The following is an 18,918-nucleotide window of genomic DNA, read 5'->3' on the forward strand; positions in this document are numbered from 1 at the left end:
GAAAAGAGAGTTTGTTGCTTTCCCACTGAATAAGGGTCAAACTAAAGATAGCAAGAAGGTTGAAGGCAAAAAAAATCTTCTGTATACTCCAGTTATAGAAGACTAGAGTGAGTAATGAAAGGGCAATGAATTTGGTTTTGTCTCATTGAAAAAACAATGCAAAGGGCTAGGAGAAGGCTCTTCTGGTTAAGGATTTTATGAAGAGGTTCTAGGAATGGTGTTTTTATTTTTCTGGCACATGACACAATTTTTGAGATTAGTCTAGATGACATGGTTTAGCTTCCAAACTGAGCCCTGAATGAGAGAATTCATTCAAACTATTAACTAGACTAGAATTTTCAAACAAAAGACATCCGGGGCCTATTTCACTAGAGTTAGGGGGAGACATTTTAAAAACTCCCCCTTTTTAGGGCAGATAAGTTTAGAGATAAATGAATAAGTTTATAGTTAACAGATAGTTTATAGGTTCTTGCAGTTTTGCCCATTTTTATTCTGTTTTGAAGTAATTTAAAGATAGATTTACATTTGGAAGGAAATTTCACCTACATGAACACATGTGATGTTCTTAGTAGTCAGAGTCAAGTGCTTTAATTAGGATGCATTAATTAATAAATCTTGTATAAGAGTATATTTACTTTAAGCAACATTTAATTAGGCCATGGATTGAAATAGGAGACTAATGAAAATATTCACCAAGTATGTTTCTTTCAAATGGTCATAAATTTTGTTCAAAATTAAGGAAGTACTCAAAAATAAAAATATAAAAAGCTCCACTAAGATATTGATTATTGATTATGGCCCCAAACCAAAATATAAAAAAAAAGTTCACTTTTAGCATAAAGCTAATCTTAACTCTGCAGTCTGTAAGAGGGTGAATTTACAGGAACATTTTTCAGCAATGGATATCAAGGCATTGTCATTAAAAAGATCTTTCAGTGTTTATTGACCTGTTTTTGCTGAGTGTTTTACTTTTCAAAAGAAAAACATGCATATTTTACACTCAGAAACTGACTTGGTTTCTGAAATATTAACAGTGGGATTTCACTCTCCAGTGATGATAGCTCTATTTAGCTGAAAATAAAAGGAAATTTTGCCCATGAGAACAAAACTAAGTGGTCTCATTCTCCCATCTCAGAACTCAGAGAAGCCCAGCTCCAATGGGGCTTAGCTGAGTGTTCCCAGGCAAAAGAACATGGCAGAGAATCAGAAGCATCCTGATAATCATATCTGAAGTGATGTTGATGCTTTTAAGATAACATCTGTGTAATGTTAAGATGTAAGTGTTCACAATCAAATATAAAAAAAAGCATCATCTATCAGTGATTTTTTTAAATGCACACAAACTCACAAGATTGTACTAGAGACTTTGTTAGAGTCACAACTCATCTACTGTGCGTGCAAATTCATGTATTGGTTTTAAGAGCAAAACTGCCAGTTTTGGCTAAATCTGCCTTAACTCAATAATTTATGTAATCCTCTGTGGAGAAGTGGGGAGAGGAGGAAGCACAAAATAAAGAGGTAGACATGGGTTTTAATAAATCTACAGAAAAATTTAGGAGTAAAATTAGATCACGTAGATGAATTTTCCTTTTTTTTCCCTTTAACTAATATGCTCCAACTTAGGGCTTAGGTAATGAGATTTGGGTTTATTGGGTTGTTGACTGTAAAACACAACTGACCTTCTATTAAAATAAAAATAAAAAGGTCTTCAAATGTGTGCAGATAAAATGTGCATACATTTATATTTATTTTTTTTATTTTTTTAATGTTTGTATTTATTTTTGAGAGAGAGAGAGAGACAGACAGAGCACAAGCAAGGGAAGGGCAGAGAGAGAGAGGGAGACACAGAATACGTAGCAGGCTCCAGGCTCTGAGCTGTCAGCACAGAGCCCGACCTGGGGCAGGAACTCACAAACCGGAGATCATGACCTGTGCGGAAGTCAGATGCTTAATCGACTGAGCCACCCAGGCGCCCTGTTTATACATTTATATTTTAATGTTCAATCTATCCAGTTGGCATTCGACTGTTTTGCCTTATCCTGCACACAACAGAAGTAACACCCTGAATAACCCCAACACATTTCTGGTTTTCAGTGTAGGTGTGCAATACTTCACATCACCTAAATAGGTGAATAAAATAGCAATGTTTACAAATCAAGCATTGTAACATGAAGGCTATCTTAATCCTTAGATAATTCCTTTGTGAAATTAGGAATATTTTTTTGTAATGTGAATAATTACTGCTTTCACCAGCTCACATGCTCATAGTGTGGTGAGAAATTGAGCCACCCATTTCTATCACAGATGCTGCTGCTGCTGATGGCAGGATGAAAATTTGGGGGGTGATGGTTAGATTTATGGCATAGACTGCAGGAAGGCTTCAAAGATGTATACTTATCTCTAAACTCATCAACTTGTATACATTAAATATGTACAGCTTTTTCTTTGCCAATCGTATGCAATAAAGTGCTTTAAAAAAAAAAAAAAAAAAAAAAAAAAAAAGGAAAGAAAGAAATGGAGCAACCCAGAATCTCAATTTTGAAATATTTGGGGAAAAAAACCCCCATAACACTTGACATGATCCTTCATCATGATATTCACCATGCCATTATGATCCTCTTCCATTAAAATTAAAATTTTAATTTGTTTTATATACTATGGCAAGGGGCAATTTACACCAGACACGGAGATTTCTAAAGGGATTTTGTCATTGGGAAGCATGTCTTCTCCTTTGATGACTCAGTCATAGAAAGTTTACTTCAGCAGGATTCCTAATCAGAGTGTTCTGGTCATAAAAAGGGTAATTACAAAATATAAAACAAACCCAAAACACAGGCAACTAATACAAATTAAAGAGGAAAATGACAACTCACGGCTAATTCTGCAGGTAGTGCAACTCCTTCTCTTTACCTCCATATCACAGCTTTCAGAACCATGATGCTTATTTCATTCATATATTTAGATTATGAAAGCAACAAAATGGAATCTGGCATTGTAGAATATTCTAGCAGTATAATTAAAATAAACAACTGAAGGACGCCTGGGTGGCTCAGCCAATTAGGTGTCCGACTTCGGCTCAGGTCACGATCTCACAGCTCGTGGGCTCGGGCCCCACGTCAGGCTCTGTGCTGACAGCTTGGAGCCGGGAGCCTGCTTCACATTCTGTGTCTCCCTCTTGCTCTGCCCCTCCCCCACTGTGCTGTATCTCTCTCTCTCTCTCTCTCTCTCTCTCTCTCTCTCTCTCAAAAATAAATAAACTTAAAAAAATTTTTTTAAATAAATAACTGAACAAAAAGTGTTCTGCCTCCCCTTCTATTAAGCAGGAACTCCAGACCATCCATGTTTCTCTCACTTTACCATTTCAGGGACAGTTGCTCATTTACTGAGATTTTACTTGGTGTATTTTCCTCCTGCCTGAGTATTTAACTTCCCCCCTTTTAGGGGACATCTGTAGAGTCCTTGGTAGCCCTTTCACTCAAGGTTGTTTGCCCTACAGGTCAGAAGCCCCAAGACTGGTGGAGGAGTAGTTTAGCAGAGTCCTAGAAGCAACTGATACCTTGGTCTTACTCCTTTATAGAAACCAAGAAGGTGACAGTGCTGTAGGGGAGTGGGGTTCCAGGAAACAGCTGGACACTACAAGCTCAAACTAAGCCCTAGTGGTAGAGAGATAGAGGCCTAGGGGACCCTCTCCCAAGGCCTTCACACAGTATCTGGGAACAGAGTGGGAGAGAATAGGGACACCTCCAAATGTCTCAAATTGACTTTTTCACTTTGAGTGGAGCCTCAGTCAGATTTACTTTGAATTCTTTAAAAATAAAAAAGGGGCGCCTGGGTGGCTCGGTCGGTTAAGCGTCCGACTTCGGCTCAGGTCATGATCTCGCGGTCTGTGAGTTCGAGCCCTGCTTTGGGCTCTGTGCCCACAGCTCAGAGCCTGGAGCCTGTTTCAGATTCTGTGTCTCCCTCACTCTCTTCCTCTCCCCTGTTCATGCTCTGTCTCTCTCTGTCTCAAAAATAAATAAACATTAAAAAAAAATTAAAAAAAAAAAAGTATACCCAGACCTAGATGAAAACAACATCTTCCAATCAATTCCTAAGTTTTATTTTGAATCAAGACTTCTTCAACCACTTGTATCCTCATTTCTAATTCTTTGGGCTTCATAGAACTGTCAGAGGTTCCATTTGGTCATTTGCCAGATAATAAAAGAGAAGACGTGAAACCAAAGCAGATTAGCTGAGGTAATAAAGTCCCTTTCTCTGCCTACTTAGCTAGGATTATGACTTTTACAATTACTCCTTTTTTCCTAGAAGAAAAGGATTCCAAACATCTCTCCCCTTATGAAGGATAATATTCTAGGACTGTCTTTAATCAAAATATGGAGAATAATTTAAAAACTATCCTCCTACTCAGAAGTAGAAGCTAAGAGAGCTGACAGGTGCCCAGGTGGCTCAGTCAGTTGAGAGAAAATGTATTGGATGGGAGGATATGCTTTTAGTAAATGCTTATCAGACATAGTGGCTTCGACAAGATCATGGTGCTAAGAATATTAGTGGCATGCTTTATTTTGAACAACTGCTCTTGAGCTGTTCGGACGGATTATATTGGAAAAAGTAGCTTCTCAAAACCCAGGTTAAATTAGCAACGAAAAACCAGCAAGCTTCTCAATTGCTTCAATGCTGAGGATGGTCCATGTCTTGACATAGTGGCAGCAGTTTGACCTACCTGGCTGCAATCCGGCCAAGCTCTAGCAAACAGAGACACACTTCTCTGGGTTGCTTGTGGAGGACTGAAAGACAAGACAGAGGTGGACACCTTTACAATAGAAGGGACTGTAAAGCAGCTCAATAGCAAACAGGCTTGCCAATGACCTCTCTTCTCTCATGCTTCCAGTAAATGAGCTAGTCTTCATTCTGACATTCACAGAAACCATCCTATCCCACGATACACTTAGCTCTACTAAAGTCTTAAAGCCCTTTCAAAACTCTGCCCAATATCCCTCCTCAAAGCCATGAGTCTCAGGAAATCTCATCCTGAGTAAATCTCCCCCGGAAAATGCTTTATTAGTTAGTATTAGTAAGTCAATATTGGAAACACAAGTAGCTGTATTATGATATAAATAGTTGACATTTTAAAATACATAGTACATGAGGCAACTGAGTGGCTCAGGAGGTTAAGCATCCAAATCTTGATTTCAGCTCAGGTCATGATCTCACGGTTCATGAGATCGAGCCCTGCATTGGGCTCTTCACTGATAGCGCAAAGCCTGCCTGGGATTCTCTCTCTCTGTCTCTCTCTCTCTCTCTTTCTCTCTCTCAAAATAAATAAATAAACATTACAGGGGCACCTGGGTGGCTCAGTCAATTAAGTGTCCGACATCGGCTCAGGTCACGATCCCATGGTTCATGAGTTCAAGACCTGTGTTGGGCTCTGTGCTGACAGCTCAGAGCCTGGATCCTGCTTCAAATTCTATGTCTCCCTTTCTCTCTGCCTCTCCCCTTCTTGCTCTCTCTCTCTCTCTCTCTCTCTCTCTCTCTCAAATATAAACATTTTAAATAATTAAAAAAGAAATAAATAAATGTTACAAAAATGATTTAAAATTTTTTTTCCTGGGGCGCCTGGGTGGCGCAGTCGGTTAAGCGTCCGACTTCAGCCAGGTCACGATCTTGCGGTCCGTGAGTTCGAGCCCCGCGTCAGGCTCTGGGCTGATGGCTCGGAGCCTGGAGCCTGTTTCCGATTCTGTGTCTCCCTCTCTCTCTGCCCCTCCCCGGTTCATGCTCTGTCTCTCTCTGTCCCAAAAATAAATAAAAAAACGTTGAAAAAAAAAATTTAAAATTTTTTTTCCTAAAATACACAGTACACAGAAGACAGTGGAGCAAAGACTAGACTTTGCAAAATCCTGAGTCTATCTTCATCAGTGATTTGGGCAGAAATAATGCAATGAATAAGGAGAAAAATTATATAAGAAAAAATATCCTGTTATCTGCCAAGCAATAACATCAAGTGAGATTCTGAAATTTGATGTCCCTTCCTGATCAAGTCTGGTTAAATGGTACTTTAGAATGATATACTTTCAAATGAATGGATTTGCAAATACATACCTATATATATATGTATACATATATATGTATATATATACTATCAGCCAGCTTTGCCCATAAAATGAGAAAATTAGAAGACTGTTCTTTGTTTGGATCAAATTCTAATATAATCTCATGTTTTAATAAAATTTGCTTTACTAATTGCTTTGGACACATTCAGTAATGCTGTCCCATCACGCTTGCATTTGTTGAGTCTACCAAAAGAGTATTTCCTGCTTGTATTGCTTTCTTTTAAACAAAGATTAGAGAATTTTAAAAATATTATTATATATATCACCTAATAAAGTCAACAGATACTGAAAAAAATATATTGACTTGAGAATGGTCTTTACATAGACAATATCCTGATAAAAGCACATACTGGCTTATTGATAGCTTATTGATCTATTTTAAGAAAGTAATCTTGCTTTAATTCTTAAACATAGAATTTTATAATTCCATTTCCCAGCATTATTCTATTCCTTTAATTTAAATATCTAATTCTTTATCTCCACAGATTATGGTAGGGGCAACATTTGGTTCACTGATGCCAGAGTGGAGTTTGTTTGTGATGAGTATAAAACGAACATTTACTTGGATTGTAAATGTATATAATTTCACTTGGCTTTAGACGGACACAATTTTGTCATCTTGTCATAAAATGTCACCTTTAAAGCTTTTAAATTAAATTCTATTCCCACCAACAATGCTCCTTAAGACAGAATTATGGAAAAATCTCAATTATAGACTATTTCAATTCTTGGTCATATAAGTTTTAGCTGACCTTCAGTGAATTCCCCTAATCAAGAAACCTAAACTTATTTCTAATTAAAAGATCTTAAAATAAGGATATTTACTACTTCCAATTTCAAATGCACTACTGTTTGACCCTGGCTGGAATGATACAAACATCACAACTTTTGACATATTAAATCGACTTCAGTGCAATATAACATATGGACTGTAATATCACATAGGCATCAATTTCAAAAAAAGAACAATAACAAACATTGGAAAGCAGAATCTAACAAATAAATCAATCTTCCTGTCTAGATAATCAATTCTTTCTGATTCAGTCTTTAAAAAAATACGCTGTCCATAGAACAAAATAATAAATAGGAGTTTTGAGTGGAAAAAGGGATATACAAAAACTGAGGAGAGGAAGATTTTCAAGGCTCTGTTAATACCCTCATCTTCGGTGAAAGCTGTGTGAAGCAAGTGGCTACCGCACCAGGAGATCTGGATAAAATCTCATGCGTTTCTTAATGGAAATGGTGTCAAAATATATAAATTACTAGTGAACTGACCAAATTGTGTCAATGTGCAGTCAACACCCAGATATAAAAAGTAATACCTGACCCAACTATACTGATTCCTTAACCAACTCATTATACATATTTTGAGGACTATGTAAGCACTGGGATAGATACACTTTATGGAAAATAAAATTCATCCTGAAAAAAACAATCATGTGGCTAGTAAAGGAAAGACAATGTGATATATAAGACACTTTACTAGGGCACCTGGCTGGCTCAGTCAGTTAACCGTCCGACTTTGGCTCAGGTCATGATCTCACACTTGGTGACTTCAAGCCCCACATCGGGCTCTGTGCTCATAGCTCGGACCCTGGAGCCTGCTTCGGATTCTGTGTCTCCCTTTCTCTCTGCCCCTCCCACTCTCTCTCTCTGTCTCTCTCTCTCTCTCTCAAAAATAAATAATAAAAAAAAAATTTAAAGGAAAGACACATTGCTGTTGTGTACTTCTTTGCTTCCTCAACTGAGCTAATCAATTTAAAACAGGTTTAGCATGCCCAAACTCAGATGTTGAATCTACCATGGACTCATCAGAAAATTAATTTTGGCAAACTAAAAAGTAACTGCATGATTCTTCATATCCTTAACAGATTCAGCCTATACAATTTAAGACAAATGAACCTCTTCTTCAGCATCATTTCTTAGGAAAAACTAGTAGAATGATAATATTTTACTGCCCAGTTTTCTTGGAAATATATTTTATAAAGGAAAACATTGCTTCAAAAACCCACTTGTGCTATTGCCTCATATATTAATGGCTTTTTTAATTGGCATATTATAACTGACTCATAATGGCCAACCGCCCCCCCCCCCCAAAAAAAAAAACAGTATCTGATGACTAATAAGCAATGAATGAGATGAATCTGTACAGGTGCATAATTTAACACAAAACAGTAATGACTCAATAAATAATATATCTCAAAACTCAAGGATGATGACAATCATCTGGCGATGATAGTGGTTTTGACAGTGAACTAAGTAAAGACTAAAACCTTACCTGGTGTCTTGAGAAAATGCAAATTATGGCAATGTTTGTTTAATGGTAAAAGCAAATATTCTTCCCCTATTGCTATAAAATTAAATTCAAAAGTCTTTAAATAGTATCTAAATTTTCCAAAGAGGTGACTTTATTTGGTTTTTGCACTGAAACAAGTTCTAAACTAAGTTAATAGAAAGAGATTCAAATCACAAAGATCTGAGTGTGAGTGTTCATGCTTACTGGCTGTATTCTCTTGAGCAGTTATTCTATAAAATCTCATTTTGGGAAACACAACAGTTTACACCTTGCAATATTTTTGCGAGGATTAAGCCAAATAATATTTATTGTTATTCTTAGCACAGTGTTTGGCACATAGGAAAGATTTTCCCGAGGTTAGTTTTATTATTTTTTAAATTTTTGTTATAAATTCTTTGTTTAAAGATTAACTTCATTTAGCTTAGCCAACAATAATTCACTTATTTTTTCCCCTAAAAACATGTTTTTGTGTGTGCACCAATCAGATACTAGTCACTACACTAAGCACTATAAAAACTCTGTGATAGGGGTGCCTGGGTGGCTCAGTTGGTTAAGCATCGGACTTCAGCTCAGATCATGATCACATGGCTCGTGGGTTCGAACCCCGCATCAGGCTCTATGCTGACAGCTCAGAGCCTGGAGCTGCTTCAGATTCCGTGTCTCCCTCTCTCTCTCTGCCCTCCCCCACTCACACTCTGTCTCTCTCTCTCTCTCTCTCTCTCTCTCAAAAATAAATAAACGTTAAAAAAAACTTTGGAATAAAAAATTACTAGTGGTAAAATGTGTATAATTTAAAGTGGTCCCATTATAATGAGTGTATTTTGAATATTTTATCATTTATTTTATATCAGAAATAATTAAAAATCAATCAATCTAAATCAAATGCCAGGTTAAGTAGGTCAATTTGGTCAGCATATAAAGAAATTTAAAGCAGATATCCTATACCTATTACAAGTTTGTGCTCAATACAGAGCTTAAGTAACAATTGTATTAAAATACGTGATTTTGTGAAACAGCAAACACCTTACATTAATTTTCCTGTATCTGTGAATGAAATAATTTAGATGAGTCCATGTTTAGTAAATTACCTAAGTTGATTATGTATTACTGAAGGCATGTCTTTGTCACAATGATTAAAAATATGGCTTTTAGTATATTGTATTTGAACTAAAGACTTTGTATTGAGTCCTAAGTATATTTATGTTAAATCACTTTACTGATTCATCTTTTCAAAAAAACTAAGAAAACCTTCTACTTATGCTGAAGTTTAGAGTAGAAAACATTTTTTTTCAGTCTGTCATCGAAACATTTACATGGTCTTTTGCTTTAAGTTAGAAGAGGGGATCACTACTTTTTTCTGTCCTCTAAAAAATTCTTTTTAAAACAAATCAAAAGCTCTCTGGTCAATGGTCATTATTATGCCAAAGGTTTTATCATTGAGGTTTTTCTTTTAATAATCAAAACCATCTCAAAGAAAAGCAGAATGCAGAACACCTCTGGGGAAAGTAACACAGATCCCTATTCAAAAATATGTGGCAAGAGACTCAGTCTTATAACCTAGATTCTATAAAAATCTCATGGGCATCAAATGTCAAATGGAGTGCTGCTAGCTCCAGGAATAGAAATGAGGCCTTCCACTAAAGCAAAGGGTAGAGTTTCAATGTCACAGAATCTGCAAGTATAAAATGCATTCAACCATAAATGTATAGTTTAGCTAAATGTATTAAGTTTCAACACATGGGCAAAGAAACAAAAGCATGAAAAATTGTGTTGTCTATTTGGTGTCTGTACATTAGAGACTACAATATTTACACATTGGCTTTGAGGGAAACCGGTTTTTAGATTTATATTTAGGAAGGAAATTTGAAATACAATTATGTTTTTGACTGAATATTGTTTAGTCGTGAAAATATCACAAATTAATAGCTGTCCACCTTCCCAGAATAGGGAAGGCTCTAATACTCAGAAAAGTGGTATAACAGGAAATACAGTTAACTAGAAGTCAGAAGGATGAAGTTCTAGCCCAGGCTGCATAATTTTTCATCTCTCAAACAGGCATTTTGCCTTCTACTTGTTCTTCCTGATGAGGTGAAGGGCACTTGGTACATATAGCAAGTACTCAATAAATGTGACTCCCTTGCTACTTGATTGGGGTCCACAAACCAGAAGCATTGGCATCAGCTGGGAGCTGAATAAAACTACAAATTATTGGGCCCCACCCCAAACTTACTGATCAGAATCTACAATTAAACAAGTTCTCCGGGGGATGAGTAAGCACTTTAAGGTTGTAAAATCAATGCTGTGATTATTATAATAAACATCAGTCAGGGGTTCCTAGGTGGCTCAGTAGGTTGAGCATCTGACTTCAGCTCAGGTCATGATCTCACAGTTCATGAGTTCCAGCCCCACATCAGGCTCTGTGCTGACAGCTCAGAGCCTGGAGCCTGCTTCAGATTCTGTGTCTCCCTCTCTCTCTGCCCTTCCCCTGCTCACTCTGTCTATCTCTCTCTCTCTCTCTCTCTCTCTCTCAAAAATAAACATTAAACATCAGTTATAATTCCTCTATTTTGTTAAAAAGATTCCAATGTGCTTTGCTATATATAATATGCTCTACAAATGTTTCAGATAGCAGTGATGATGATGATGAATGGAGGGAAAGTAATTCATGCATTGAATTAGCCCTTAATGGGTACTATGGGCATTTCTCTCCTGCCAGGATTAATAAAGTACTAAAAATGTTTTCCTAGAAATTCTAGAAATTTAAGGGCTAGTCACAAACTGCTCCCTGTATGTCACTCCTGGTAAGACCCATGCAGAAACCTTTCAGCTTAAAGGTAGGGGGCAATTAGGGATAGTACAGCAATTTAGGTGCCTTGAAACTGATCTCAAGAAAGCTAAAGAAAAAGCAAAGAATCTCACCAACTCATAAACGTTGGGTGTGTGTGTACCCAGATTTCTCAGAATCATTATTCACATTTAGAAAGGCTATGACATCCACATAATTCACAGAAACAAGAATATTTCATTCATAATCTCATCAGTTATGGAATATGTAAAGAATGAAATGTAGTTAAGTGCCTTTGCCACTGAGTCAAGAAATGTCCTGCACCAAGTGATGTCCTTCCTTTCTTTAGTACTGGACTTCATGTGAAATTAATGGGTTAAGTCACTAACACTCAGAACAGCAATTAGAGGCAAGAATCTTTTCTAATTTGGTTTGTAGTTACACTTTATTTTTCCTCTTTAAATAATCATATGAACTTCTAAAATTAACTCAGAGCATAACTTTCTATAACACAGGGGCATGATCTTTGGAGGTAAATGGAGAAGGTGTGTACATTGGGCAAGTTATTTAATTCTCTGGGCCCCAGGATCTCATTTATAAAATGAAGGTTGTTGGAGAAGTAGATATGGTTAGACGTGCACTGCCTAGCTACCATTATTGAGCATATAGTTATTAGTAATGAATATTGTACAGCAAAAATTTGATCCTGGAAAAGCTAGAAAGCTGTTAATTTCCCTAATTTAACCTTGACTTTGCTGAGTCTTGATGTAATTATCATTCTAGGGAGACGTTTAGTTCTCAATCAGATTCTGTACTGTTTTCTCATACCTTTGCCCTGGCATATGGCAAATAGCTAAATTTGGAAAGAATTTCTGAGTTCAAAAGTAAAAATGTGAACTGAGATGCTAATAAATTAAAATTAAAAAAACAAAAGTCTAACATAATTGTCTCTGGGAAAGAAACTGAATATAAATAACCCAAATGCTGAATGGATGTCTTGAAACTGTCATCCTAACAAAAGGATATTTTATTTTATACTAATAAAACTAATATAACTTTTTTTCCATAGAAATGTTCTTAGAGTCCATAATAACAAGATAATAACAAGAGATGATTTATCAAACACTGGAAGATAGGCATAGATTCCTTTTCTGATGTTAACAAGTGACTTTAAACTATAAAATGGAGAACAATATTTAAAAGTCCACACGTAATCCTTTTTAGTTTTCTGCAGCAACATCAAACCAATACTGTGAATAGAACAGTGCTTGACCAAGGTTCAGTAAAAGAAAGGATTTTGTAAAACTACTCATTGGGGTCATGCATCCACAAAAAACAACGCCACACAGCCAACACAAACACAGAAAATAAAAATAAAGAGCAAATCACACACATTTGCATGCTAGCACAACAGATAGCAAACCCTTTTCTTGCTGAGTAGATTCTTTCTCTGAGAAATAGATGAAGGATAGTCACTGGCCTCCAAATCCTATAATCATCCAATGACATAATGATATAGACACAATTACTGCAAACACAACATTATGCATTTTTAAAGTATTCCCCACCCCATCCTTCCCCCCCCACCCCCCCATCTCACAGCTCCCTGGAATGTATACATATTGAGCAACGTAAATAAGGCTCTGGGAAAAATAATTACACTTGAAAATTTCTAAATTAGCATAGTAAAATAAATTACAAATAATAAATCCCCTATACAAGAACATTGCTAATGAATGAAATAATTTCTTACTTAAAATATCTTAGAGAAATTCATATAAGAGCATCAATATTGGGAATTCATAACTTAAAACTTTTTAAGACTGAGAGTATATCATAGATTTTTGGTTTAATTTAAATGATAAAAAATGAACCATATCAAAATATCCAGCACTGGGTTACAAAAGGTTGTTAAAATATTTAACCTTTGAAAATTATTATATTTATTATTAGGGAGAATATTAATACATTCTATTAACTTCTATAGACTGAAAACCGAAATGCTTTCACACCTAGAATCTTCTAAACATTTTTTCTTTACTCCACCATTAAAAGAAAAGTTCATTTCTTTTAAAATAATTATTGGTGGGAGTATTTCGTCTTTAGAATGATAAACTACATACTATTAAATTTAAGGAAGCATTCATGTTTATCTTTTGAATCGAAAGCACAATCCTAAATATTTTTAAAGAATCCAATGAAACCAATTGTGAGACATGAAAAAAAAAAAACAAAAAAAAACAAATCTCCTCTAGCCACTGACCTATATGACAGCGTGGTTTGAACAGTGGGGGTTGTAGCTGAGCATTATATGCAGACCTGTAAGGGTAAAGCCTGTCCCGCAGAGCACACAAAGATCCACGTGGTCTATTCTTAGAGCAGTATAAAATTCGCCGAACACTTGAAATGTCACTTTAACTTCGACAATGGGAAATAGCTCTTACAATTCTCAGTGTGTACAATTCTAGGCCAACAAATAATTCTCTATGCAAATTGGTTCCAATGATATCTTAATATAAATAACATTAACTGCTCATACTTCAGATGGCATGCCACCGCTATTGACTGATGTTTGTTAACAGACAACAAGAAGAAAATAATATCGTTTATAACTCGATTTCTGTTTGTCTTTCTTTCAAATTCTAAAAATACTTTAATGGTCATTTACTATATATGTGTGACTTCATGTTCATAGCAGATTGTAGGTTTTCTATATCCTTAAATAGTCTCAGCAATATTTTTGGTTCGTATCTACAGATGCCTCTAGTTTGTTTAAGATATCACTAAATGTCATAGAGTCAGTTCATTTCCCCTTGTTTTACTATTATTTAAAAAAAAAGCATTTCAGTGGGCATTCTGGTGCTTACTTCTACTTATTTCCTTTGGATAAACTTTTAGAAGTAGAACAATTTGCTGAAAATAAATAAATAAATAAACACTTGTGAGGTCTTTAATACATAAGGCCAAATTGCCTTCTAAAGAAGGCATGCCTATTTCCAATTTTCTTCAGCAATGTATAGAAGATCCTATCTTCCCACACACTCAACCTAAATATATAATTTTCTTCTATTTTGCTAATTTTCCATAGCTTTTATTTGCATTTACCTTATTGCTAAGGTTTTGTATCTTTCTTAGATTTTTTTATGTCTTCTATGACGAGGCTGTTCATGACTTTTGTCCGTTTTTCTATTGCCTCATTTCTGAAACACTATTTAGGATAGAGTGAATTTATGATCTGAGAGTTGACATTTCACAGAGGAAAAATTATCAAGAATTTCATAGAAGATAAACTGCAGGTTATACCCTGTATGTGATTATATCGGGTGGCATAAAAAGCTATCTGCCAAGAATCAAAAAGACAAGAAGCATGAGAGAAGCATATGGAGTCAGCCGCTATCCATACACTCCAGTTCATCCCTGGCATACCTTCCCCACCACTGAGATTTCTTGTCATTAGCTGTTGTGGAAAGAGAACAGATTGAGTGAGTTGGGAATCTAGATCCCCTTGCAAATAACTGTACAAAGAAACACTGCAACAGAGGGTAGCATATCAGTTGCCACAAAGATAAGAATGCTTTATGCAGGCAAAGACCTTTGAACAGCTAAAGACAGAAGCCTCTTGATACACACTCAGGACAGTGATCTACTTTATCATTCATTCAAACAGATTTTTCCCCTTCATCAGGGCATCTTTTCATTTATTTGCTGTTCAAAACACCAGGACACAAAGGATGCACTTCATCTTGTGTGTCACTGAAATGAAATCTTGAGGTAGGAAAAAAGAAAAACGCTTGCCCTAAATTCTCTTTCAAAAGTGAAGTGTGAAAAGACATCAAGCAGAGTACACAGCGTTATTGTTGCAAGAAAGTCAATTCTGCAATCCGGAGTCCAAGGCCATCGGCAGTGACTCAATCACTTCCTTACCCACAGTGAATAATAAGAAAAATCTAAGAAGAAAGGGTTCCACTTGGGGAAATGGAATTTCTCATTGTCCTTCTCTTGATTATCATTAGCATCTATGGGCACAGCTGTTTCCTTTCTCTGAATAATCCTAAAGTCAACGCTATAATATTGGCTCCCTTCTGTCTCCACAGGGTCTATTATACCTCACCTCATGTCCTATTCTGAGCAGCAGAAATTTCAAATTTGTCTTTCATTGAGCAACATACCAGAAAGCCCAACTATCTGATTTATTTTGGTACTGAGAGGCTTAAAAATTACTCGAAAACTTGGTGTCATTAAACTTTCTTAGATACATAAATACATTTTAATTGCAAGTTATAATATAGAAGATATTCAAAATGAAAGAGGTTTCAATAAAATACTCAGTAGCTATTATGCATAAATTATCTTGGATTTTCTTTTTATAAAGTCAGCGTTTTTTTTTCTTTTTCAAGCAGAGTGAAGAACTAAGTCATCGCAAAATTCAACTTGACATAATTTTATATGCTGCAGAGTATGTATTTATATACCAGGACCTTTATTATACAGTTGCTTTAGGCTTTATTGTTTCAAGATAAAATGTATTACTTATTATCTGAATGGGGTTTTAAAAAGCCATCCAAGCTTCTTGGCTTCCAACCAAAAGTTTTATTACTTCAATTAACAAAAGGAACTCAGAGGCAGTGAGAAAACTGAGACAAGATCACACTCCCATTCCCAGCTCCTCCTCATCCTAGGGTAGTCACTGAAAAAGATGTTTCTTAAATGAAAACCAGTACAACAAACAAATGCTCAAGTAATAGAGGAGTTTCCCCACGTGGTAGTTCCTTTTATAACGCAAGGGCACTGCAGAATTTTAAATCGTGATGTTGTTTGTCCACATAGGAAGAGTATACTCCTTGTGACTAAGATCTGAATTTTTTAACTTATCGTTCATTCATTTGATCTTTCAAACATTTGTGTGTGTGTGTGTGAACAATTCCACCACGATCCCCTCCTATAATTCCTCACTCATATAGTTTCCCATAAACATGAAAGTTAAAATCTATTTGTAAAATTAGCAGAAGACTGAAGAAGAGCGATATACGTACACACATCTTCCACCAAGGTTGGTTTACTTTAATGTGCGGAAACAGTAGTCAAAGCCCATTTATATAACGATCATTCAAGAAGCACATGATTGTGTATGGTAGGCTACTGTGCAATTCTTCCAGTTTATTTTTTCTTTCAGGTATAGTATAAAATATTCTCCTAATCTAAATTCATATAATTTTCCTCTCTGCTGAGAGAATTCTCAGAAATTTGATGGCAATCTTTTCCACATCACCTTCCCTCCTCTTAGTACAAACACAAATTTCCATAAGCATACAAAATGAGTAAGATTTTAGCTGTTAACCATCAATTTTCCTGGGTTCAGCAGGGAAATGTTTTGTGAGGCTTCGGGGCAAAAGGTTATTCTCACCGTTTGGAAGGCAATTTGTATACCTGTTCTCTCTAAAGGATGCTCCGCTTACTTTGATGCTAATATTTGGTATTATGTGATTTTGTGAATTGATTTTTAAAGCCTCAGGCAAAAGAACCAAAGCTCCCATCCTTCCCCCACAGATGTCTCCATTCTTCACTCAGTTCTATTTCATTATAATGGGACTTTAATTCCAATACTTTACGTGCGAGAGCTATACTGGGCAGAGCTGACACAGGAGGGTTCAACATTTAACAGTAGCCTATCAAGTGCTGTCAAAACACTGAACCATTCAATGTATGTTTCCTCCCAAGGAAATACAAAAGCTTGCTCTATGGTCTGGAAGTGGATTTGCCAAAATTCAATTATAAAGTAAAACAAGTCAAAAACCCCATAATTATCTGGGTAGGTTTAGACACTAAAGTATCTTTTATTTCATCATCTTCAATTATCCCAATCTCCTGCTTGCTTACCTGATTTTTAACTCACTAAAAATAGATACATAAATAAACTTCCATTTCAACAAAGATAGAGTTTACAGGGAATGGTGTTTCATCCTTTTGTAGAGGTGAAAAGACAATGGTGCCTTTATGGCTGTAGCAGACATATAGAGCTGCTGTTCTAGTCCAGGTTAGAGCCTGATGGTAAAATTGAAGCCTACATTTTCCAAATACCTGAATTTTGCATTGTACATACATGATTTTAGCTTGGAAAGAATGGCACTATTCATATTCCTATCTTTTCATGCATAAAGTGACAAACAGTAAAAGGGCATGCATATTTTTCTACCTTCAAAGATTCAAGTTTACAGCAAAACTGCAAGTTTACATGAAGTTTTTCAATTAACCTGTGAAATGACCACACAAACAAGTTTTGATAGCTATACAAAGTCTTTGATAGCTATGACAAAGATACATAATAATCTTATCAGCTAAAATTCTGAAGGAAATACATACCCAAACCTTCAGATTCAAACAGACAGGTTTCATCTACCCCTAAATCTCGGCACCAGGATAAGAAATTTGCTGTGTTGTCTCTGGCAAAAAAGGAGCCTGAGGGCGCAGAGGCTTTGCATGGGATCTTCTTCAAAGGCAGACGCTGAAAAAAACCAAAAAAAAAAATCTCACTCTGGTGGAAAGTCTGGCAAAGTCATCACAGCAGCACATTAAGTAAACATTTATGTTTTCAACAAAATGTTTTAGAATAACCTCATGTCAATAAATAGGTTAGTGAAGAGCTATAGAAAAGGAAGTGAAATGCACATGACATTTAGATGCCATTAAGAAACTATAGGGGTGCCTGGGTGGCTCAGTTGGTTAAGCATCCTACTCTTAATTTCAACTCAGGTATGATCTCACGGTTTGTGAGTCCAAGCCCTGCATCAGGCTCTACACTGACAGTGCAGGGCCCTCTTGGCATTCACAGATCTCTCTCTCTCCTTCTACCCCTCTCCTCCACTCACTCTCTCTCTCTCTCAAAATAAACTTAAAAAAAAAATTCTAAAAAACTGTCCATATAAACAAATCCTTGCCTTTTCTACTATCTAGTAGAAATACACAGAAGTCCCTTCCCTGGCTCAGATTGCCTCTTTTCTTTCTCTTGTATTAATTTTTTTTTGGCTTTATCTTTCATCCAAGTACTCTATCATTACTTCTCACAAATTATTTATAAATGTATTTTCCATTTGTGAAAGAATGAAACACAAATATACTATATGAAGATAGATAATATGTAACACACAAACCTGCATTCTTATGTGCCTACATACATACACATATATCAATATATTATATTATTAATATTTTACATTATAATATAAAAACAATTCTGGTTGGATTTCTGCTATCTGACCCTGAAACATATTGACATTCTTCTGGGATAAGAAAATTCTTAAGATAAAGGGAGGGTGTGAACCTGGACAGACTTTTTTATTAACAGTCTGTCATAAAATTTTAGCCAGGAAATCTCCACTGGTACCATAACAAGTGTTATAAAGAACTGTGTGGGCTTTCTTTCTTTAATAGAACATAATCAATTTCCATGGCATTCCAGGAAGTCACAGAATGCAATTCTATGTGATGGGAAAGAGTGAACAATGCATTTGCATGGTGGAGGCTACATAGAGCTTTGCCTCAAGGGGAGAAATTCACTTTGTGATTTAAATTCATAAATAAATGTTTCCTCCATTCACTGTAAACGAAAAAATAGAAGCAAAATGTTGTTGATTGTTGAGTTCATTTGCAGGAACAGCTATAAAAAATGAGATAGTGGCCTTAGTAGATTGGTGAAGTCCTGCTAACATCATACTAGAGTTCTTCCTGTCCAA

General features: G+C 35.9%; 1 protein-coding gene across 4 annotated transcripts in view; it reads right to left on the reverse strand.

The window, feature by feature from the left end:
* GAS2 (growth arrest specific 2) overlaps nucleotides 1-18,918 on the reverse strand; it is a 130,363-nt gene that overhangs the window by 61,554 nt on the left and 49,891 nt on the right. For all 4 annotated transcript variants that reach the window (XM_019456549.2, XM_019456547.2, XM_019456548.2 and 1 more), the window contains exons 4-5: nucleotides 17,549-17,690; nucleotides 4,721-4,784 (exon numbers count right to left, since the gene is read on the reverse strand). In XM_019456549.2, coding sequence (XP_019312094.1) covers nucleotides 4,721-4,784; nucleotides 17,549-17,690 — 206 coding nt within the window. The remainder of the gene's footprint in view (nucleotides 1-4,720; nucleotides 4,785-17,548; nucleotides 17,691-18,918) is intronic.

This window comes from Panthera pardus, unplaced genomic scaffold (assembly GCF_024362965.1).
Source record: "Panthera pardus isolate Hobbes unplaced genomic scaffold, ASM2436296v1 HiC_scaffold_12, whole genome shotgun sequence".
NCBI classification, from domain to species: domain Eukaryota; kingdom Metazoa; phylum Chordata; class Mammalia; order Carnivora; family Felidae; genus Panthera; species Panthera pardus.